The 24,520-nt window shown below is 52.4% G+C and overlaps 1 protein-coding gene across 1 annotated transcript in view; it reads left to right on the top strand.

The window, feature by feature from the left end:
- Positions 1-6,514: 6,514 nt before the first annotated feature.
- Positions 6,515-24,520, top strand: part of UBE2O (ubiquitin conjugating enzyme E2 O) — a gene marked incomplete at both ends in the record, with an annotated part of 51,605 nt that continues 33,599 nt past the window's right edge. Inside the window, one exon of the mRNA XM_080714141.1 lies at positions 6,515-6,919. Coding sequence (XP_080570267.1) covers positions 6,515-6,919 — 405 coding nt within the window. The remainder of the gene's footprint in view (positions 6,920-24,520) is intronic.

The following is a 24,520-nucleotide window of genomic DNA, read 5'->3' as shown; positions in this document are numbered from 1 at the left end:
TATTTTTTTATTTTGAAACAGGGTCTCATGGAGTTGCAAAGGGCCTAAGGCTAAGGCTGTCTTGAACTGTGATCCTCCTGTCTTAGCCTCTCAAATGCTGGGATAACAAGCGTGCCCCACCACGCTCAGCTTATTTTTTATTCTTTATTTTATTCTTTATTTTGAAACAGAGTCTCACTAATTAGCAGAGGCTGGCTGTAAACCTATGATCCTCCTGTCTCAGCCTCCCATGTACTGGGATTACAAGCATGTGCCACCATGCCCAGCTTTAGCAATGGTTTCTTTCTTTCTTTCTTTCTTTTTTTTTTTTTTTTTTTTTTTTTTGCGGGTCTGGAGATGGAACCCAGGGGCATTTTACTTCCGAGCTACACCCCCTGCCCTATTTTTTATTCTTTATTGAAACCGGGTCTCACTGAGTTGCAGAGGGCCTCACTAAGTAGCCGAGGCTGTCCGCGAACCGCGATTCTCCTGTCTCAGCCTCCTGAATGCTGGGATTATGAGCGTGGGCCACCATACCCAGCTTTTAGCAATGGTTTCTGATGGCCATTTTGCACTAGGGTCTTGTTACCAGGAATAAAGTTTCTATTAAGATTCAAAGGAAGAGCCAGGTGTGGTAGTGCAGGTGTGTAATCCCAGTACTTGAGAGGCTAAGAGAGGAAGATCCAGGTTCGTAGCCAGCCTCAGTTATTTAGTGAGGCCCTCTGCAATTTAGTGAGATCCTATTTCAAAATAAAGAATAGAGCCGGGCGTGATAGTGCACGTTTGTAATCCCAGCATTCGGGAGGCTGAGACAGGAAGATCGTGGTTCACGGACAGCCTTAATCACTTAGTGAGGCCCTTTGCACTCAGTGAGACCCTGTTTCAAAATAAAGAATTAAATCCAGGTGTGAGCCGGACGTGGTGGCGCATGCTTGTAATTCCTGCGCTTGGGAGTCTGAGACAGGAGGATCGCACAGGTTCGAAGCCAGCCAACTCAGTGAGACCCCTGTTTCAAAATAAAGAATAAAAAAATAAGAAGTAGGCAGGGCGTGGTGGCGCACGCTTGTAATCCCCGTGCTTGGGAGGCTGAGACAGGAGGATGGCACAGGTTCGAAGCCAGCCTCAGCTACTTAGTGAGGCGCTCAGCAACTTAGTGAGACCCTGTTTCCAAATAAAATATAAAATAGGTCTGGGAGTATAGCCTGGAAGTAGAAAGCCTCTGGGTTCCACCCCCAGTACCACCAAAAATAAATAAATAAATAAAACCAGGCGTGGTGGCGCACACTTGTAATCCCAGCGCTTGGGAGGCTGAGACAGGAGGATCGCACAGGTTCGAAGCCAGCCTCAGCTTAGTGAGGCTCTCAGCAACTTAGTGAGACCCTGTTTCCTAATAAAATATAAAATAGGTCTGAGAGTATAGCCCGGAGGTAGAAAAGTCCTTGGGTTCCACCCCCAGGACCACCAAAATAAATAAATAAATAAATAAAAATAAAGAATAAAAGCCAGGAAAAACAGGGTTGGAGGTACTCAGAGGTAGAATGGCCCTGGGTTTCATTTCGTACTGAAAAAAAAAAAAAAAAAAGCCGCAGTTTGAAAACTTAGCTGTCCTCCAAATTGGATCCATTCCCCTTCGGCTTTTAGCCTCCGTTTCTTCTATCCTTAGTACATGAGTTTTTAAAGATTTGGGTTCGTTGACAACCTGCTTGAGCCCAATATTGCATCAAGGATCTGTAAGTGCCTGGTCTAGGACTCCTTAGTGTCCAGCTGCTCTCTGTGCTTTGTGGGGTCTTTAAATTTTCCCATGAGTCTAGTTCTGTACCCCCAGAAGCCTGCGAATTGCCCAAAGAGCAAAATTCTGCCTTTTTTTGTTTGTTTGTTTGTGGTACTGGGGGTGGAACCCAGGGTCTTTTCCACCTCCGGGCTACACTCCCAGACCTATTTTTTATACTTTATTTGGAAACAGGGTCTCACTAAGTTGCTGAGAGCCTCACTCAGTAGCTAAGGCTGGCCTTGAACCTGTGCGATCCTCCTGTCTCAGCCTCCCAAGTGATGGGATTACAGGCGTGCGCCACCACACCCGGCATATATATATTTTGTACTAGATACTGAACCCAGAAAAATTCTACTTCCAAGTCACACCCCACCACACACACCCAGGCCCTTTTTTAAAAAATTTGAAGTAGGGTCTTCCTAAGTTACTAGACTGGCTCCAAATCTGAGATCTTCCTTCTTCAATTCCCCAAGTACTGGGATTTCAGGTGTGCTCCACCACAGCCAGCTGGGTTCTGCTCTTTTTAAAGGGCCTAAATACTGGAATATCAACCACTTTACAAACCTGTCATTTGTGGTCTTGTAGAAACATGTGGAAAAAATTAGTATTATATTTTGTGGTACCAGGAATTGAACCCAGGGACATTCTACCTCTGAGCTCCACCCCCAGCCCTATTTTTATTCTTTATTTTGAGACAGGGTTTCACTAAGTTGCAGAGGGCCTCACTAAGTAGCCGAGGCTGTCCACAAACTCAGGATCCTCCTGTCTCAGCCTCCCAAGTACTGGGATTACAAGCGTGCGCCATCATGCTTGGCTGGAAAAAATTATCTTGACTGAGAAAGATTAGGGCTGGTTCTTGAGTATTCTCCCCCCCCCCCAGGTACTGGGGAGATGGAACCAGGGGCATTCTACCTCTGAGCTACACCCCCAGCCCTACTTTTTAATTCTATGTTTTGAAACAGGGTTTCACTGAGTTGCTAAGGCCTCACTAAGTAGCTGAGGCTGTCCACAAACCGCAATCCTCCTGTCTCAGCCTCCCAAATGCTGGGATTGCAAGTGTGTGCCACCACGCCTGGCTATTCTTGAGTATTTTTAATTTCTTTTTAGTAACCCTTTATGAATCCTTTATCAGAGAATCTATCTAAATCTTCTGGAACTTATTTAAGTGGCATGTGGAATTAGCAGAATCACTAATTGTATTTTAAAATAGAGTAGACCACAAGTGTAACTGAATAAACACTTCTGCTGGTGTAGAATTTAGGTAGAAGGTTTTTTTTTTTTTTTTTTTTTTTTTTTTGGTGGTACTGGGGATGGGACCCAGGGGCCTTCTACCTCCGGCCAACACTCCCAGACCTATTCTTTTTTTTTTTTTTTTTTTTGGAAACAGGGTCTCTTAAGGCTTCGAACCTGCTCGATCCTCCTGTCTCACCCTCCCAAGCGTGGGGATTACAAGCATGCGCCACCACGCCCGGCAGGCAGAAGGTTTTGAAGTATTGCAATCATGGTTAACTTTGATCCAGGGTGCTGTAGGTCAGGCGTTGCTCTTCATTTACCCCTCCCAGCTACCCAATGATGTGGTGCTACCATTATCAACCTGTTTTTGTTTTGTTTTGTTTTTTCCGGTACTGGGGATGGAATCCAGGGGCATTCTACCTCCGAGCTGCACCCGCAGCCCTATTTTATATATATATATATATGATACTGGGGTTCCTGGAAGCCCTTCTACCTCCGGGCTACACTCCCAGACCTATTTTTACATTTTTATTTAGAAACAGGGTCTCCTAAGCCAGCACACGCGGCTGGCTTCAAACCTGCGCGATCCTCCTGTCTCTGCCTCCCAAGCGCGGGGATTACAAGCCTGCACCACCACGCCCGGCAGTCTTTATATTTTTTGAGACAGGGTCTCATTAAGTTGCGGAGGGACTCACAAAGTAGCTGAGGCTGTCATCTAACCATGATCCCCTCCGGTCTCCGCCTCCCAAATGCTGAGATTACAAGCATGTATCACCACGCCCGGCTTTTATTTTATTTATTTATTTATTTATTTACTTAGTACTGGGGATGGAACCCAGGGGCCCTCTACCTCTGGGCTACACTCCCAGACCTATTTTATATTTTATTTGGAGACAGGGTCTCACTAAGTTGCCGAGAGCCTCACTAAGTAGCTGAGGCTGGCTTCGAACCTGCACAATCTCCTGTCTCAGCCTCCCAAGCGCAGGGATTACAAGCGTGTGTCACCATGCCCGGCTCTTTTTTTTTTTTTTTTTTTAAGTACTAAGAATTGAACCCAGGATTGTTCTACCTCTGTACTATACCCCTAGCCCAGTTTTATTTTTTATCTGGAAACAAGGTCTTGCTAAATTTCCAGTGCTGGCACAGAACCTGCAATCCTCCTGTCTCAGCCTCCTGAGTACTGGGATTACAGGTTTGTGCCACCATACCCAGCTCAACCTTTTTTAAAATTTTTTATTTTTTGTAGTACTGAGATGGAACCCAGGGGCTTTCTTTTACCTCCCGGTTACATCCCCAGCCCCATTTTATTTTTTATTTGGAAACAGGGTCTCAGTAAATTGCTGACAGCCTCACTAAGTCTCTGAGGCTGGCTCTGAACCTGCGATCTTCTGGTTTCAGCCTCCCAAGTATGGGGATTATACGATTATAAGCATGCGCCATGACACCTGGCTTCAACCTTTTTTTTTTTTTTACAGATGAGACAATTGAGATAAAAAGAAGTTAAGCGAGCCAGGCGTGGTGGCGCAGGCTTGTAATCCCAGCATTTGGGAGGGTAAGATAAAAGGCTCGCAGTTCGAGGACAGCCCCAGCTACTTAGTGAGGCCCTTTGCAACTCAGTGAGACCGTGTTTCAAAATAAAGAATAACCATCTTGTATTCCAATAAGATGTATGACTACAATGCACCAATAAAAAATATAAACCGGGTGTGGTGGCGCACGCTTGTAATCTCCGCGCTTGGGAGGCTGAGACAGGAGGATTGCACAGGTTGGAAGCCAGCCTCAGCTGCTTAGTGAGGCTTTCAGCAACTTAGCGAGACCCTGTTTCCAAATAAAATATAAAAAAGGTCTGGGAGTATAGCCCGAAAGTAGAAAGCCTCTGGGTGGTTCCACACCTAGTACCACACACACACACAAAAATATATATATATATATGGAGAGAGAGAGAGAGCTTGGGTGTCGCTCGAAGGTAGAATGCCTGTGGGTTCCATCCCTAAGTACTGCAAAAAAGAAAAAAAGAAGAATTTAAGCTGTTTATAAACTAGTAAATGTCAGTGCCAAAAAGTAGAATTCATGGCTCCAATTCTTTCTTTTTTAACTTTTTTTTTTTTTTTTTTTTGCCGTACTGGGGTTGGAACCCAGGGGCATTCTACCTCTGGGCTATACCTCAGCCCTATTTTTTATTCTTTATTTTGAAACAGAGTCTCACTGAGTTGCAAAGGGCCTCATTAAGTAGCTAAAATGGTTCGCAAAGCGTGATCCTCCTGTCTCAGCCTCCCCAATGCTGGGATTACATTCATACACCACCACGCCCAGCAGTGGCTCCAACTCTTAACCACCTCATATTCTGTCTCTTGGCATTCAGGTAAGACCTCTCAAAGCTGCGAACTCATTTAGCTGGGGTTAAAGCCAAATCACTGGGGTACTGACATGTGCTTTTCTCTTATTTTCTTTTTTTCAGACAGGTCGGATTATCTTGCCTAGGATGAGATTAAACTGGAAGTCAGGATCCTCCAGCCTAAGCCTCCTAAATAGCTTGGATTACTGACATGTACCACCACACCTGACTCTTTTTTTTTTTTTTTTTTTTGAGTACTGGGGATTGAACCCAAGGGCATTCTACCTTCAAGCTACAAGCTACATCCCCAGTGTTATTTATTTATTTATTTATTTATTTATTTATTTGCGGTACTGAGGATGGAACCCAGGGGCATTCTACCGCCGAGCTACACCCCTAGCCTTATTATTTTGAAACCGGGTCTCACTGAGTTGCAAGGGGCCTCACTAAGGAGCTGAGGCCGGCTTTGAACTTGCGTGATCCTCCTGTCTCAGTCTCCCAAGTACCGGGAGTCAAGCGTGCGCCACCACGCCCGGGTTCTTTCTTACCTTTGTCTAGGCCTGCTTCACCAGCCCCTGGACCAACTCCTAAGGGGTCATGACCTTTGAGCTTTGCCTGCAGACTCTATTACTCTACATACGCACACACGCTATACCTATTATATTACTTATTATATCCTTGCTTACAAGCGGCCTTGGAGTTGCTTTTCTGGCTGTTTAATGTGTATTTGTTTGGTTTCCCCAACTAGACTGTAAACACCACGAGGACAGGAACAGCATCCTGCTCCTTCCTTAACCCTTGTGGTGCCCAGGACTCGGCTGCGACGCCGAAGCTGTTCATTAAAAGTTGTTGACAGCCTCCGGACCCCGCCCCGCCCACTTTGGCCACGCCCCTCCCGCGGGGTGGGGGCACCCCGCCCTTCCTCCGCGGGACCCCGCTGCTCCCCGCGCGCCCCTTACTTCCATCCCCGGCGGCCTCGCCCCTCCCTCCCGGCGTCCATCTTCCCCCCGCTCCCGCCCCTCAGCATCCTCAGCGGCCCCTAGCGACGGGGCGGCGGCTCCTAGCAACCGCATCCCGGCTCCCTGACGACGGCGGCACGTACGGCCACGTCAGCGCGCCGAGGCCCCGCCCCCGCGCCGTTGGCCCCGCCTCCCCGCGCCTCGTCCGCCGCCGCCCGAGACTCGCGCAGAGCAGTTATGGCGGATCCCGCAGCGCCCGCGCCCGCCGCTCCCGCCGCTCCCGCCGCTCCCGCGCCCGCCCCGGCCGCGGCCCCGGCCCCGGCGCCGGCCGAAGCCCCCGCCCCGGACTCGGCCCCCGCGCCGGCGCCGGCCCCCGGCCCCGAAGCCGGCTCGCAGCGCCTGCTGTTCTCGCACGACCTGGTGTCGGGCCGTTACCGCGGCTCGGTGCACTTCGGGCTGGTGCGCCTCATCCACGGCGAGGACTCGGACTCGGAGGGCGAGGAGGAGGGCCGCGGCAGCTCGGGCTGCTCGGAGGCCGGCGGCGCGGGCCACGAGGACGGCCGGGCGAGCCCGCTGCGCCGCGGCTACGTGCGCGTCCAGTGGTACCCGGAGGGCGTCAAGCAGCACGTGAAGGAGACCAAGGTGCGGCGGGCGGCGGCGGGCGGCGGGCGCGGGTCCGGGGGGGCGCCCGCGGCGCGCCTCTGCGGTGGGAGGGCAGCCTCGGCGGAGAGGGTGCGCCCCGTGCACAGTCACTGCGCCAGCCCGGGCGCGCACGCCGGCCGGGCGCCGGGGGCTGCGCGGCCCGGGGGGGGGGCGCGAGCCCTGCGGGGCCGCGATGCGGGCCTCGGGCTGGCGCACGCGGACCCAGGCCCGGGGGGGGCCCCCCGAGGCTGGGAGACGCGTTGGGCGTGACACCAGTGCGGCGTTTTGCCGACCCCCAAGGAAGCTTCATGCGGCATTGTGCGTCCAGACCCGGAGGGCCGCGCCGCGCCGGGTCGGTGCCGGGAGGGGTCGTGCGCCTTCCAAAACGTAAAGCCAGGACCGGCAGATCCCGGCCCGAGGCGAAACCCGAGAAGTTCGCTGGCTTGCCGAAGGCGTGATGGTGAAGCAGCCCGGCCTCTTTGTTTTATACCTCTTGCTACCTCGTTCTGATTGCTGCGGGGAACTTTGTGAGTACAATCATTAACAATCAGAGCCGTGGTATTAGGAGTGGGGGAGCTTGTGACAGCTGCGACGGGGTTGACGATTCCCTAAGTCATCGGTGGGCTCCTTGGGGGGGGGGAGCTGGGTAGAGGAGGGCGACCAGTTTAGAAACCTGCAGGGTTTTTCTTGACCTGAGGCTGTTAAGCACATAGCAGAGTCCTCTAAGGTTTGGGGACCGATAAATATAGCAGTTTTACAAAACAGAGGGGCTCAGCCTCGTGAACCCGAAACCTTGCGCCAAGGTTGTTTTGGCGGCTTGTTCTCTTGAGTGTGAATTTACTGACACACTTGCACCTCCGCTGTGTAGCTTACACTGCTTTCCTGCCTCCCCCGGCTGAGGATGGGACTCGGGGCCTGGTGCTTGACGTCCTCAGTCACAAGAAAACATTTGACAGCCGCAATCAAGCCTGCGCCCTGCCGGGTCCCAGGGAGCTTGAGAGGTCTGATTTCAGGGGAGGCACTTAGGACGTTAATCTGGGGTTCTCACACCCAGAGACAAAGACCACACTGGAGAAAAGGTCTCAGAGGACAGCTTGGGCAGGAGAAAGGCCCCACTCCTGAGAAGAGCCCGGGATCCATTTGCTAGCGGCAGAAGTGACTGCCGATACCAGCAGGGTCTCGCAGTAATGCGCATGCATCCACAGCCACAGATCCAGGCGGCAGACCTGGCTTCCCTGGAGAGAAATGCAAATCAAGGGGCGGCTCCTCCTCTCTCTCACTCGGAAATAATAAGTTCATCTGCAAAAGTATTTGGAAAATATTGCACTCTGCAGCAGAAACGTTAAAAGATTACCACCAGTATTGTAGCTCGCTAAAAATCACCTCCAGCTGGGTGTGGCGGCTCAGACAGGTCAGCTCGGGAGGCTGAGACAGGAGGAGCACAGGCTTGAGGATGGCCTTAGCAATGTAGCTAGACTCAGCAACCTAGGGAGGCCGTACTTCAAAATAAAAAGGGCTGGGGGCAGAATACCCCTGGAATCAATCCCCACTGCCCAAAAAATAAAAATAAAAAATCACCCCCAGTGTCGTTAATGTTGGGAAGAGAGGGTTATTGTCCTCATACTGCCTCTTACTAGCAGGAAGATTGCCGTTGGCTTCTGTGAGGTTTTAACGTGCGTTTCGGCACCCATCTTTAGAGTTTGTGACTTTTGGGCTCTAACTCCTTTGACTCCACGGTCCGGCGCTGTGTCCTGCTTTATGCTGGGAGCTGCCCTTTTCACCAGCGCTGTCCCTGTTCATTTGACTTTAGTGTTTAACTTTGTTTACAGTTACATTTCATCCACCTTCCCAACGTGTGTAATTACACAAAGTTTGACTTAAAATGCCTATTTGGAGCCAGGTGTGGTGGGCACGCTTGTAATCCCAGCATTCAGGAGGCTGAGATCGGAGGATCGCGGTTCGCGGACAGCCTCAGCTACTTAGGCCCTCCGCAACTCAGTGAAACCCTGTTTCAAAATGAAGAAAAAATAGGGCAGGGGGTGTAGCTTGCAGGTGGAATGCTCCTGGGTTCCCTCCCCAGACCCCCCTCCCCACACACACACACAAAGCCTATTTGGGGGCTAAATAGAAAAGGGCTTTAGGGCCTCTGCTTAGATGTTTCAGAGCTGCCCTCTTGTGACTTGCTTTGTTCGTTGGACCCATTCTGTGGCTCTGTGCTGGTGTTTTCTTTGCATTAGAGTCTCTGTAGCTTCTGGATGTGACACAAGCCAAGGGTACAGGGATTCTGAGGAAGTGGTGGACTGTCGTGCCATGCCGTGGGTGGCAGGACCCAGTTCTCTTTTTTTTTTTTTAGTGCTGGGATTAAACCCCGGCGAGTTCGACCTCCAAGCCCTATTTTGTTTTGAAACACGGTCTCTCCAAATTGCTAGGACTGACCTTGAACCCGTGAGCCTCCTTTCCCTGCCTTCCAAGTACTGGGATTATAAAAGTGTGTGCTACCATTCCTAGCTCCACTTCTTTCTTTAAGGGCTTGGGAATATTTTGTTGTTTGTGTAACTTTTCTTGGAAGGCTGTGACGGTATACCTGATAGGTAGCTGTCTGTCACTAGGAGCTCCAGGTACCATGACCTGGTCAGCTGAATGGCCCTGTTTTGCTCCTGCCCATCAATCAGGATGGCAGGTGGGGCCCTGAGACCTTGCAGCACTGTGGTTTAGGAAGACTTTTCTTCCCCCCTCCCATTTCTTACACATTCCATCAGGGTATGCCATAAAGAAAGGGCATTTTACCCAGACTGAGCATGTAGGTTCTGATTCCTTCTCCTTGCTAATCTAGTTACAAGATCTGAGAACTAGTAATCAATAGGATAATGTAGTGATAGTTTCTAGAGTTTTTCTTAAAGCTCTCTCTCGTTGGTTTGGGGGGAGGGTAGTGGAGACTGAATCCAAGGGTATTCTATGTCTGAGCTACACTCCCAGCCCTCTTTATTTTTTATTTTTGCAACAGAGCCTTTTAAATTGTTGAGGCTGGCCTTGAACTTGTAAATCTCCTGTCTCGGCCTCCCAAAGTCCTGGGGTTCTAGGCATGCACCGTCATGCCCAGCTCCTATTGGACTCTTTAATAGTGTCCATTTAATGTGAAATGTTTCTTAGGCTTTGGTATATTTTTCTGGTTTTCATGTTAAATTGCAGAGTAATGAGTAAAGGCTTAATATTAGTCACCTAATTTTTTTTTTTTTTTAGTACTGGGGATTGAACCCAAGGGCATTCTACCTCTGATCTATACCCCCAGTCCTATTTTATTTTTATTTTTGAAACAAGGTCTTGCTAGGTTAATTACAGCCTCACTCCTTGCTAAGGCTGTCCTCAAACCTATGATCCTCCTGTCTGAGCCTCCCAAGTACTGGAATTACAGGACTGTGCCACCACACCTGACTACTAGTCACCTAATTTGAGAGGGTGTGGAGCCGGGCGTGGTGGCGCACGCTTGTAAACCCCCCGCGCTTGGGAGGCAGAGACAGGAAGATGGTGCAGGTTTGAAGCCAGCCTCGCTGGCTTAAGAGACCCTGTTTCCAAATAAAAATACAAAATAGGTCTGGGAGTGTAGCCCGGAGGTAGAAGAGTTCCATTCCCAGTACCACCCCAAAAATAATAATAATAATAATAATAATAATAAAGTGTGTGTGTGTGTGTGTGTGTGTGTGTGTGTGTGTATGTGTGTGGTACGGGGATGGAACCTAGGGCCATGTGCATGCTATAGGCAAGCACTCTACCATTGAGTTCCATCCCCAGCCCAGCTTAATTTTAAATTTTTGTGAATGTATTTACAAAGAGGTGAGGGGATGGGGCCGTGCGTCTTGCTTTTCCCCCGTAACCTCTATGAGAATGAGCTGCAGAAATAAAGTCAGTTCTTTGCTGCAGCTCTGGAATTCACGCTTGTGGTTCCTGAGGCTCTCAGCAGCCAGCACTAAGCTTCTTTAGGACTTCAGAAACAAGTGGCCAGTACCTCTTTGAGGCACCTCCCAGTCTTCTGACCCCTTCAGCCCGTTGACCCACCGCAGGGCTCCTCTGCAGAGCCCGCCCCTTCCCCCTGTGCAGGTCCTCTGAGTAAGATGTGGGATGAAGCCAGCCTGGACAGCCCCTGAACCTTCCTGAGCCCCCTGCTGCCTTGCACGGGGCTTCCTGGCTGCACCTGTTGTGAGGAGCGGCAGGGCAGGGCTGCAGCGCAGGCAGCTCCCCCTGGAGGCGGCTGCCTCTTCCTCTGCTTTCCCACCGCTGTGCGTTGGCTTTTATCCTAAGTTGCTGCAATAGTCAAGGTCTCTGCAGGTTTGAGATAGACAGTCTAAATGAAAGCCGACGGTGGTAGTTACCCTGCTTTTGTGAGGCTGCGCGTGGCGGGCGCGCGCGTGCGTAGCATCCTTGATGACAGGTCCCTTGGGAATTGGCTTTTCAGTTTATTTTTGGCTCTGCTCAGGCCAGCATTGCCATGGGGAAAGCTGTTTAGGCGCAGCATCATAGCACGAGAAGTCTGTCTCACTCGTCCAGGTGCCGGCCCATTAAAAGCAATTGTTTATAGTGATATAGTGGGGAGAAGTTATGTAAGGGTAACCAAGATGCAGGTCTAAGTGCGTCTGAATTGCATTTTGTCCAGATAGGATCACAGCGTGGAGACGAGCAGCTGCTCTGTGATTTTCTTCTTTGTCCCTTGGCTTCCCCTCGAGTCCTCGTGCCTCTGTCTGGCGACTGCCGGCTCAAGGGCACTTTCACCCGAGGAGGGCCGCGTGTTCCTCTCTGCAAGCGCGGGTCCACGCCTTGGTCCTCTCCTAGCAGGCGCCCGCTCTGAACGAGCTTGGCCCGGTCACTGACCTCTGCAGAGGAATCTGGGGCCTGTTTTTCTAGCAGAGAGGCTCCTGGCCCTTCAGGGCTGGCGTTGTGTACTGGCACTGCGCCAAGAGGCGCCCACTGAAGCCAAAGGCGCCTGGGGCTGTTTCAGAAGAGCAGGAATTCTTCATTGACCGTGGTGTTCCGAGTGGCCCGGTGGAGTATAGGTTTGCCCTTTAAACATTTTTTTGGTACTAGTGCTGGGGATTGAACCTAGGGACATTCAACCTCTGAACTACACCCCCAGTCCAGCCCTGTTCTTTTTTTTTTTTTTAACCCCCCTTCGGTACTAGGGATGGAACCCAGGGGTATTCTACCTCCAAGCTATACCCACAGCCCAGCCTTATTTTTTATTTATTTATTTTTTGGTGGTACTGGGGTTCCTGGAAACCCTTCTACCTCCGGGCTACACTCCCAGACCTATTTTATATTTTTATTTGGAAACAGGGTCTCTTAAGCCAGCAAGGTTGGCTTCTAACCTGCGTAATCCTCCTGTCTCCGCCTTCCAAGCACGGGGATTGTACCAGCCCGGCTCCTATTTTTTATTCTTTATTTTGAAACAGGGTCTCACCGAGTTGCAAAGGGCCTCACTAAGTAGCTGAGGCTGTCTGCGAACCATGATCTTTCTGTTTCAGCCTCCCAAATGCTAGGATTACAAGCATACGCCACCAAGCCCACCTGGCCCTGTTCTATTTATTTAGTACTGGGGATTGAACGCAGGAACATTCTACCTCTGAGATACACTCTCAGCCCGATTTTGTTTGTTTTTATTTTGAAACAAGGTCTCCCTAGGTTGATGAGAGTCTCACTACTTGTTGAGGCTATCCTCAAACCTGAGGTCCTCGGTCCTCCGGGCTCAGCCTCCTAAGCACTGGGTTTACAAGCATGTGACACCACGCCTGGCTTTATTTTTTAATTTTTTTTTTTTTTTTTTTTTTTGGTGGTACTGGGGTTCCTGGAAGCCCTTCTACCTCGGGGCTATACTCCCAGACCTATTTTTACATTTTCATTTTGGAAACAGGGTCTCTTACACCAGCGCAGCTGGCTTTGAACCTGCGCGATCCTCCTGTCTCCGCCTCCCAAGCGTGGGGATTACAAGCGTGCGCCACCACGCCCGGCTATTTTTTAATTTTGAACCAAGGTTTCACTAAATTGTTGAGGACCTGGTTAAGTTGCAGGCCTCAAGCCTGCAATCCTCCTGTCTCAGCCTCCCACATACTGCTATTCCAGATGTGCGCCACCACGCCTGGCTAGGTCGGACTTCATGAAGCCTCTCTGTTAGTTCCCATGAGCTCTGTGTGTGTGTTACTTTATCAGAAATCCAGTGGTGCTCACGTAATGCGGCACCTGCCACCTCCATCCAGGAGGCGGAATGGATGTAGAAGACCTCTCTTGAAATTCCCAAGGACAGGCAATAAGATGATGGGGAGTATTGCTTTTAAGATGACGAGGCAAACACTGCATACTACTTACTGTGTGCCAGACACTCTTTAAGTGCCATCTATGCTTTACCTAGTGCTCATAACAACCCTACCAATTAGGTGCTATTATTAGCCCTGTAAGCCAGAGAAGGCACCGAGGAACAGAGAAGGCAAGGAACTTGCCCAGCGTCGCATGCCAGTGAGCGGAGGGACCCGAAGACAGGCTGCCGTAAACGTCCCTTGCTCTCACCTGAGAGCGCGTAGGGAAAGGATTCACAGATCCTTGCTGTACCTGCCTGTACCTTGCCAGACAGGAATTGGAAACCGCGGCTGACATAGCAGTGTCTTTTTGGCAGCTGCGGGTGAGGATGGGAGAGGAGGTGTGCGGGGCAGGGCGGGAGGGCTGCAGGGCGCCCGACCCTCAGTCACTCTCCGAGTCACTGTCAGAAGCGCTGGGTTCCGGGGAGCCTTTGAGTGCACAGAGTGTTGAATGGAAGCAGCTCCCGCGTGATTCACCCCAGCGCTGGGCTCCACCCCCCTGCGCGCTCCCCAGGAGTGCTCCCAGTGACTGGGGACTCCAGCCTGACCCTGCGCCCTGGTCACCCTGCGGGAGTGCTGAGTCACCAGGAGACAGGCGCAGGGTTCCTGGAGCCCAGTCGCCCTCCTCGCTCGGCCTGCACACCGCGTGCTTGTGTTTTAGGACTTCACTCTTTGCTATTCCTGTTTTTTCTTTTTCGTTTTCTTGTTTTATCAGGAGGAACTTTCTTTCTCTGTTTTGAACTCTTTCACCCGCTGCTGGGCCTCATGGAATCCACTGGAACATGGTCAGGACCAGGACTCTCAGCGAGGGGTGCAGCTGGCGTGTCCACGGCAGTGCTGAGCCCGGGTGTCAGCTGCCCCTGTGGGGCCTGGAGGTGGAGCCAGGGCGGTCTCCGTGGGCTCCCGAGGGCATCAGCTGAGCCTGTTGTGTGATGGAAGCCTTTGGAGTTTCCTAGCCTCGCCTGGTCTGCTTCTGGATGGGGTGGGGCTGCTAATTTATTCATTTTTTAAAATTTATTGGCACTGGAGATTGAGCATAGGGACACTCTACCTCGGAGCCACATCCTCAGCCTGCCTCAGCCTGCCTGCCCGCCTTCTTTCACTGAAAGTCCCAGGGACTTTCTACCTCTGGGCTACACCCTCAGCCCTATTTTTTTACTTTGAAACAGGGTCTCACTAAGTTGAGGAGGGCCTTACTAAGTAGCTGAGGCTGTCCTCAAATCACAATCCTCCAGTCTCAACCTCCTGAATGCTGAGATTACAAGCATGCGCAACCATGCCCGGCTCCAGTCCTATTTTTTATTCTTTCTTTTGAAACAGGGTCTCACTGAGTTGCAAAGGGCCTCACTAAGTAGCTGAGGCTGTCCGCGAACCGCGATCCTCCCGTCTCAGCCTCCCAAATGCTGGGATTACAAGTGTGTGCCACCACGCCCGGCTCTTTTTTTCTCTTTGAAACAGGGTCTAAGTTGTTGAGGGCCTTGCTGAGTAGCTGAGGCTGGCTGCAAACCTGCCATCTTCCTGTCTCAGCCCTGTCTGCCTGGGTGATGGCTGCCGGGCCCTCAGGAAGGCTCCAGCTGTGTGGCCCAGCGGTCACATCGCGGCCCTTGCTGAGCCGGAGCACCTGTTGAGAGTTGCTTCTGTTGCTGGCATCTCAGCCACCCGCAGAGGTCTGTCCGGAGCCACTGGACATACGTGCAGATACGGACAGGGAAGAGCGAAGTGCTTGCTGGGATTTTCTTGTAGTTGAGAGTAAAATTGAATCACGTTAACGGATCACTGTCTGCGTGTCTCTACTCCACGGATGCAGACAGGCTGTTGAGTGGAGCCTGGTCACTGTGTCCAGGCCCCCAGGCACACAGGAATGTAGTCTTCTAAGGCAGGATCGGAATGAGGGCGGCAGACGCTGCGCCACTCAGAAGTGCTCAGCTGGCAACGGCTATTGGGATGGATGCCGTTTATTGTTAAATCTGATTGGTTATTTGGTTGGGGGATTTTCAGTTTGTTTGCCTGGTTTTTTATTATTGCTTTGGTACTAGGGTTTGAGCCCAGGGGCATTCTACCTCCAGGCTTCACCCCAGCTATGCTTTTTTTTTTTTTTTGCGGTACTAGGGATGGAACCCAGGGCCCTTCTACCTCCAAGTTACATCCCCAGCCCTGTATTTTATTCTTTATTTTGAAACAGGGTCTCACTGAGCTGCAGAGGGCTAAGTAGTAGCTGAGGCTGTCCTTCAACCAGGATCCTCCCGTCTCAGCCTCTCAAATTTTTTTTTTTTTTTTTAACTTTGGAACAGGGTTTAAGAACCTGTGGCTAGCCTCTAACCTGTGATTCCTCCTATCTCAGCCTCCCAAGTGCTGGGATTACAGGCGTGAGCCACCACACCCGGCTTGTTTGCTTGTTTTGAGACCAGTATTTAGCATCCTGCAGCGGACCGGAGGGAGGGAGCCGCTCCCTAGGTCACTCATGGTTTAAGTTGATAGCACAGCTGTATCTGTGAAACAATCTGACTATGGCAGTTTCAAGTGAAAAAATTAAGATACTGAGTCATGCTTGGGAAGGAAAAAAAAGCCAGTCAATTCTATCCAACAAAAAGATGCTCCCAGCCAGCTCCGCCAGAGTGATCTCCTGCAGGCCGCCTCCATAGAGTGCCCCTCATTTGCATCCTGCAGTGAGAGCTGGTCTGCCGCCCTTGGTTTGGTCCTGATCTTTGGGGAGCCGGGCCCTGTGCGCAGTGCTGTTCCTAGACACTCCAGCCGGATCCACAGCTTCAGGGAACATGAGCCTGGCAGATGTGCTGGGAGCATGGTCTCTCTGCCCTGTTAATGACCTCAGGGGACCTGAGGGCCCGAGGCTGGTGACGTCACCTTCTAGGTGGAGATGGGCTTCTCCTCCCTTTCCTTCCCACCCGCCCTCTTCTCGCACACAAGTGTGAGGGCCTCCCGGGGTCACAGTGGCCAGCATCCCGGCCACTTTTTTGCCACGCTTTTTCAGCCCTTCCCTCCTTTGGACCTGGCAGCCTTGCTCCTAACCATGTTTTCTTTTCTACTGGTGGGATTGACCCAGGGCCACCTCGGAGCCACACCCCCAGCCTACTCCAGCATTCTGCCTCCAAGCTACACCTCCAGCCCTTTTTATTATTTATTTATTTATTTATTTATTTATTTATTTATTTATTTATGTGGTACTGGGGGTGGAACCCAGGGGCTTTCTACCTCTGGGCTACACTCCTAGACCTATTTTGTACTTTATTTGGAAACAGGGTCTCACTAAGTTGCTGAGAGCCTCACTAAGTACCTGAGGCTGGCTCTGAAACTGTGCCATCCTCCTATCTCCGCCTCCCAAGCGCGGGGATTACAAGCGTGTGCCACCATGCCCGGCTTTTATTTTTTATTTTGAAATGGTCTCACTGAGCTGCTGAGGCCTGCTCACAAACCTGCATCTTCTGGTGGCAGCCACCCAAGTACTGGATTCCAGATGTGCACCACTACAACCAGCCATACCCCCTCCCCCTTTTGGAACAGGGTCTTACTAAGTTGCTGAGGGTCTCAATAAATTGCTGAGGTTAGCCTCAAACTTGTGATCCTCCTGTTTCAGCCTCCCACGTACTGGGATTATAGGTTTACACCACTAGGTCTAGCTAACTATATATATGCTTTAGTGTGTGTGTGTGTTGCTGCGGATTGAACCCAGGGGTGTCCTACCTCTGAGCTACACCCCACCCAGCCCTGTTTTTTATTCTTTATTTTGAAACAGGGTCTCACTGAGTTGCGGAGGGTCTCAGTAAGTAACTGAGGCTGGCCGCGAACTGGGATCCTCCCAAGTCCTGGGATTCTAGTGTGCGCCGCCAGGCGGGACTTGTGTATATGCTCCTAATGAGGGAACCAGAGTTGTTTCTTGTTTCCTTTTATCTTTTTCCTGTTACTCCAGATGTGAGACTTGCCTCACCTCCCCCTCTCGTGTTTTTCCCTTTTGGAGTGCAGCCGGTGCTGCATTGAGATAACTTCCACATCTGCCCAGCTGCCTACTTGATAGCTCCTGACGTCATCTAGAACCGCAGACCTTGTAGGTGGAAAGCATGTGATTGTAGCGTCCTCCCAAGCCCAAGCTTTGGAATTTAAAAAGTTCACCTATTCTTTTATTTAGTGGTACTGGGGATTGAACCCAGGGACATTCTACCGCTGACCTACACCCTCAGCCCTATTTTTTGTTACTTTGAAACTGTTCACTTAGTTGCTGAGGCTGGCCTTGAACCTGCAATCCACCTGTCTGAGCCTCCCAGTACTGGGATTACAGGTGTGCGCCACCACCCCCTGGATCCCCAGTTTGTTTGTTTTGTGACACTGGGGATTGAACCCAGAGGTGTTCTACCTCTGAGCTGCACCCCAGCCCTATTTTTAATTCTTTATTTTGAAAGAGTCTCATGAAATTGCAGAGGGTCTCACTAAGTAGCTGAGGCTCGAGGCTGGCCACAAACCTGCGATCCTCCTGTCTCAGCCTCCCAAGTACTGGGATTACAAACTTGTGCCACCACGCCTGGCTCCCCAGTATTTATTTTTTATTTTTTTCTTTTTTTGCGGGTCTGGAGATGGAACCCAGGGGCATTTGACTTTTGAGCTACACCCCCTGCCCTGTTTTTTATTCTTTATTTTGAAACCGGGTCTCACTAAATTACAGAGGGCCTCACTAAGTAGCTGAGGCTGTCCGCGAACTGCGATCCTCCGGTCTCAGCCTCCCAGATGGTGGGATGACAAGCGTGCCCACCACGCCAGGCTTCCCAGTTTTTTTAATACGGAATAACTTTGAACATACAGAGAAGTTGAAGGCTGGGCCGCCGATTACTGATTGCCAGCCGACGTGAGTCAGCAGCTGTTGACGGGTGAACTGCTTTGCGTGTGTGTAAATATGTTTCCTCCTGAGCCATTTCTCAGCGAGGAGCAGCGGGCGGCACAAGGCTGCGCCTTCTAGAAACGGAGCCTTTGCCGCTACTACCACCGTCACCGCCCGGCCGTCCTGCCCTTGCGTCCGGGGCCTTTGTTTTCTTCCTGCAGCGCTGGTTTCTGTCTGCCTGCACTGAGCCGGCTCCAGAGTCCAGGCGCTCCTCCAGCCCGGGAGAGCACGGAGGCTGGCTCTGGCCTCTGGCCTCCCAGGTGGCTGCTGGTCCCGTCGGGCCCAGCCTCCTGCCCGCCGCGTCCTGCCGCCTCGGTGGAGCCCAGCCAGGCCGGCTGCTTTCCCCGCCCCCTGTGCTGTGTCTCATCCGGCCTCCTTGCTCCCGGATGGGAGACTTGAGAAGCAAAGACAGCAAGCCCCAGAGCTGCGAGCATGCAGCCTTGGGAAGCGCCGAGCCGCCGTTGCTGCCCCTCAGGGCTGTCCCCTCACCAGCTGACCTCACCCCGCGTCCCGTCCCCGCCCGGGCACTGGCAGGTGGACGCTGGCTCATTGCTCAGGCCGGGCCCTTTGCTCCAGGACTGGCGCATGTGGGCATCCTAATACTAGATATCACAGCACACCATATTGCAGCTTACTCTTTTAGCAGCTTCCATCAGGAGCCTCCCCGGGCATAGTATTGCAGAGGGCTAGGACAGGGCTGGGTGTGGCCAGAAGGCACCTGTGCCTGGGGTAGGCCCGGGGGTGTCGACCTACCCTCCTGGCCACAGGCTCCCAGAGCTCGCTCGGCTGGATGGCTCTGGGCGCCTTCAAGCCTTGGGAGGGAGTGGGCTCTGAGCACTTGGGAAGCCCTGCCTTGACTTCGGGAGCTGCGCCCTGGTGACTGTCCACCCTGGCGGGGGCTCCGCCCTCTCAGGCTGTCAGCTAGCCAGCGGGATAGTGCTGTGAGAACCCCGAAGCACTCGGCAGGTCACGCATGTGCTTTCTGAGCGGTGCTCAGCTCCCGTCCCAGCCGCAGGAGCATGGCTCCTCTGTAGGGAAGGGAATGCAGCCCACTGCCTGAACCCGAGGGCAGCAGGAGGAGGCTGGGGCGCCCCAGGAGGTGCAGCTTATGAAAGGCCTCGAAGAAACCTGGAGCTGTGGACTGAAATGGACCCAGCCACCCATTTACCAGTGTACCTGTGGTGGGAAGTGAGGAGGGAATAAACGCGGGCCAGACCCCTCTCCAGGCCAGTGTGCCCGTCGCGCGGCTCCCCCTGGCTGGCGCAGAGCGTCCTGATTCAGCTGACGGCGGCCCAGCGGAGCCCAGCTCCTGTGTGACGAGCCCGGCGCGGCCGCAGCAGGTTGGGATGCCCTCTGCATCACCTCGTGACCTACGGGGCCTTCAGAACCGTGGGTGGGAGTTCAGGCCCCGCTAAACGAGCATGTGATTGGTTTGAGGCTTTTGTCTCCCCTGCTTGCTTTTCTAGTGCCAGCGTTAACGAAGCAGACATCGTCGAAAGGTGGGCCCTGGAGGGCTAGGCTGGGAGTTGTTGCGGTGTGCCCGGTAATCAGGAAGCTCTTTCTGGTTCCTCCTCTCTTCCCCCTTGCTTGCTGACAGTTGTTATTAATATACCACGGTTGCTAAGAAGTTTTATTGGATTTCATTTCATTTTAGAATGAAAATATAGTTGTTATGAGTGTAATTCAAGCAATCCAAGAAGAGCGATTACTCACTGTTTCAGTGAAATTGCTGTCTTATGCAGCCGACTCAGTGACTCCTGCTGGGCAGGCGGTGTTGACCCAGGCTTGGCGTGGAGAGGGAGAGACTTCATAAAACCCAGAGAGCGTGCCATCACCGCCCAGGCCTCACAGCAGGAGGCAGGCCCGATTCCAGCTTTGGCCCTTGTGCTGCCAGAGCCAGGTCCTTTCACTGGCTAAGGCCCCGCAGCCGGCCAGCGCTGTGCGGGTGGAGTCGCCCTCTTGCCCCCTGGCGGGGGACCCCAGAGCTTCTGAGAAGTCAGGGGCGAGCGTCAGGCGGGGCTCCATGCTCTCCTGCACGTCTACTCAGCTTTGCCATCGTAGCACCCAAGCACCCAGAGATCAGCAAGCAGACCGGCAGGCTGTGTTCTAACAGAGCTGTATTTAAAAATAAAAGCCATAATCAAAGTTTTAAACTTTATTTAAAAATAATATTGATGGCCAGGCGTGGTGGCGCACGCTTGTAATCCCCGCGCTTGGGAGGTGGAGATAGGAGGATCACAGGTGTGAAGCCAGCCCCGGTGGCTTAAGAGACACTGTTTCCAAATAAAAATAGTATAAAATAGGTCTGGGAGTGTAGCCCGGAGGTAGAAGGGCTTCCAGTAACCCCAGTACCACACACACAAATATAATAATAATAATAATAACAATAATAATAATAATAATAATACTGAGGACTCTAATGAGCTTTTGTGTGTGTGTGTGTGTGTGTGGTACTGGGAATTGAACCCAGAGGCATTTTACCTCCAAGCTATACCATCAGCCCTAATTTTTTTTTTTTTTTTTTTTTTTTTTTTTTTTTTGCGGGCCTGGGGTTGGAACCCAGGGGCATTTGACCTCCAAGCTACACCCCCTGCCCTATTTTTTATTCTTTGTTTTGAAACCTGGTCTCACTGAGTTGCAGAGGGCCTCACTAAGTAGCTGAGGCTGTCTGCGAACCGCGATCCTCCGGTCTCAGCCTCCCGAATGCTGGGATTACAAGCGTGCGCCACCACGCCCGGCTAGCCCTAATTTTATTCTTTATTTTGAAATAGGGTCTCACTAAATTGTGGAGATCCTCACTAAGTTGCTGAGGCTGGCCTCAAACCTGCAATCCTCCTGTCTGTGGCCTAATGAGCTTTTATTTATATGGGTTATCTCTATGGGTGTTATAAAATAAATTAAAGCAATTTTTTTTGTGTGTGTGTATGTGGTACTGGGGATGGAACCCAGGGGCTCTATCTCCAGGCTACACTCCCAGACCTATTGTATATTTTATTTGGAAACAGGGTCTAAGTTGCTGAGAGCCTCACTAAGTTAGTAGCTGAGGCTGGCTTCGAACTTGTGCGATCCTCCTGTCTCAGCCTCCCAAGTACTGGGATTACAAGTGTGCGCCACCACGCCTGGTTTAAAGCAAATCGAAACCCAAGATTACCAGGCATACATGTGTCCGCACCAGAGCAGAAGCATCATCACACGTGAAGCCGCTGAGCGATTCCACTGAGGCCCGCGGGAGCCTGGGGCAGGGAAAGCGAGGTAACATCTTATCGTTGTTAGGAAGAAGTCTGACTTCGGGCCTCCTGGCAGGGTCTCGGAGCCCAGGACCGTATCTTGAGAACTGCTGAGCTGGAGGTGGGGTGGGAGGAGGAGAGAGGCAGGCAGGTGAGGCGGGCGCTGCTGCAGTTACGCAGCACGAGCCCTTGGCACGCTTGCCGGGCCCTGTGGAGCGGTGGCGCTCTGTCACAGGTGAGGCGAGGGCTGCGGCTCTGCCCAAGTCACCAGGTGAGCGGAAGCTCTGGGGCAGCCACCAGTCAGCGGCCTTGGGAGGCTGCGGCACGCTGGCCGTGTGGCCTGCAGGTCTTCAGGAGTGGTGTTGCAGAAGCGAGGGGCCCTCCCAAGTGTGCAGTGCGTGGCCTGGCGGCGGCTCCGCGTGGATGAGCCGCACACCGGCTAGGAAGCGTTTGCCGAACACGCGAGCTGCTCTTCTGCCTTTTAATTTGCACGGCCTCCCACATGTATGTGGCACGGAGGGGTGAAAGTACTCATTTCACACAGTAGCCCTAGGTCTGAACGTCCAGTTTCATCCAGTCCCCAGGGGAGAAATGCCCGTTCCAGTACGAGAGGAGCCGACCACGTTGGGCTCGCTTGTGGACTTCCGGGCCTTTCAAGGATAATTCGGGTGATGCCCAATTTCGCCCGAGGCCCTCACTCCCCAGTAAAACTGGGATTCTGTGGGATCTAAGGTAGGAACAGAGCAGTGGGCAGGACGGCTGTTTGGGAAGGCTTCTGAGACGGCGCAGCAGGGCATGAAGGGCACCCGGGACTCCACCGCTCCGCCACCTCGCGCGTGGCGGGGAGCAGAGCCTTCGTACGCTCAGGAGGGGAGGGGAGCATGTAAGATTGGTGTGTCTTGTGCGTCTTGGGGGTGCACTGGGGCTGGGTATAGCATTCCACTTCCAAGCTGTATCCCAGCCCTTTAAGTTTTGTTTTGGAACATTCTCGCTGTTTCTGAGGGTCTTGCTTAAGTTGCCGAGGCTGGCCTTGGACCTGCAGTCCTCCTGCCTCGGCCTCCTAAGTACGGGATTACAGTCGTACACCACCACCCAGCTCATGGGGTTGTTTGAACTAAGAGATAGGAAAATTTTTGTCAAAAGCTTAAGTGAAAAGCAATCCCAAGTGCCTGTCAGCCCCGCCCTGGCATCGTGCCCAGTGGGAGTCGTTCACTCGGGTGAGGGGCGGGCTGGGACCACCCCGAGCTCAGCACGCCCGTGAAGTGCTTGTACTTGCTTCCCCAGGTGAGGAGTGACCCTGATGGACGCCTGTGAGGCGCTTCTCAGCCAACAGCTCGTAGGAGGGGGGTTGACTGCCCTTCAGCTTCTAGGGAGCCCAAGAGAGGGGTGTGTTCCCACATGTCGGGGTCTCGCACGTGTGCTGCGAGGAGGGCCTCCCTGACCGAGCCCCACGAGGAGGGCAGCCGCTGCGGGACTGGCAGGCGTCGGGCTGGCTCGCGTGGACCCCTTTGTAGTACAGAGGAGCTGGGCACCTGGGCCTGAGCGGTTTAGTGAAGGTAGCAGACAGGCGCCGCAAGCAGACGAAGACCAAGGCCTGAGAAGGAAGCGTCGCCGGAGGGTCCTGTCGGGTCTCAGAGAGGAGGCCCTGGCTGTGCCGGGTCTCACTTCCTGGTGCTGTAGTTGGCGTTGAGGCAGGTTCTGGGATTTGACGTGCAAAGCGGGATCTGTCCATCGGTGGACTGGCAGGGCACACTAGGACGTCAGGAGCGAGTCCTGCCTGTGACCCTAGCACTCGGGAGGCTATGGCAGCGGGACTGCAGGTCCAAGGCCGATGCACGGTAACTTTGTAAGACCCTGTCTCCAAGTAAAAAAAGGGCTGGAGGTGTAGCTCAAGGGCAGAGCACCCCTGGGTTCAATCCCTAGTACCAGAAAAAGGAAGAGGGGAGGGGGCAAGAGGGGGAAACATCCTACCGTAGACATGGAACCAGACACAGTCACTAAATAGCAGCTCAACCTGGTTTGTTTTTTAAGAACGTTTATTGAGATAATTCACATACTATAAAATTCACCTTTAGCCAGGCATGGTGGCGCACGCTTGTAATCCCAGCATTCGGGAGGCTGAGACAGGAGGATCGCGGTTTGCGGACAGCCTCAGCTACTTAGTGAGGCCCTCCACAATTCAGTGAGACCCTGTTTCAAAATAAAAATGAAAAATAGGGCAGGGGGTGTAGCTCGGAGGTGGAATGCTCCTGGGTTCCATCCCAAGACCTGCCCAAGAATCTCACCTTTGTGAGGTCTGGAGTGTTTTTAGTGCACTCACAGGCTTGTACAAGTATGAGCACTGGTCAGTTTTAGTGCACTCACAGGCTTGTACAAGTATGAGCACTGGTCAGTTTTAGGCCATGAATCACCCTAGACAGCGACTCTACCCATTTGCAGTCACACCCTATCTCCCACTCCTCCCTGCTCTTGGTAGCCATGTTCTGGCTATGGGTTTGCGGCTGGTGGACATTTTGTATAATAGAGGTATCTAAGACAGAGCCTTTGGGGCTGATTTCTTTCACTTAGCCTAACATTTGTAAGGCTTGTTGTGTTGGTGCGGGTATCAGACCTTCATTCCCTTACACGGCCAGGTAGTCTGCCATTGCTGTGGCTGCCACATCTTGGCCGTGCAGAATAGTGCCGCCGTGAGCATTTATGTACCTGTTTTGCATAGACGTATTTTCAGTTCTTTGACATTATGCTCGGGAGGGGACTCGCTGGGTCATAGGTGAATGTGTGTAGCGTTTGAGCAGTGCCACGCTGCTTTCCAGAGCACGTGGGCCCCGCTTTGTCCCTGCCCCCGCCAGCTTTGTTCGAAGCCATCCTGGTAGGTCTCCGTGAAGCCGCGTCTGTTCAGCTAAGGCCTCTGCCCGTTTCTGAATGGGCTACTTGAAGGCTTGCTCGCCGGGCCCTGTGTTTGTGCTGCTCTTGACCGTAGGTCCGGCACCACCACCTCTTGTGGTGGGTGCCCTGTTCATGCTCTCGGGATCTGTGCCCGGCATCCTGCGTCGTGTTGGCATTTAGCCCCTTTCCTGTTTAAATACATCGTAGAGAAGGCCCATAAAACAGAAAGCGCCTTAAGTCGAAGTCTGTACCAGTAGCAGAGTCC

This window comes from Muscardinus avellanarius (genome assembly GCF_963383645.1).
Source record: "Muscardinus avellanarius genome assembly, chromosome: 16".
In the NCBI taxonomy this organism is placed as follows: Eukaryota; Metazoa; Chordata; class Mammalia; order Rodentia; family Gliridae; genus Muscardinus; species Muscardinus avellanarius.
The sequence above is the reverse complement of the archived record's forward strand: the minus strand, read 5'-3'. Positions and strand labels throughout refer to the sequence as shown.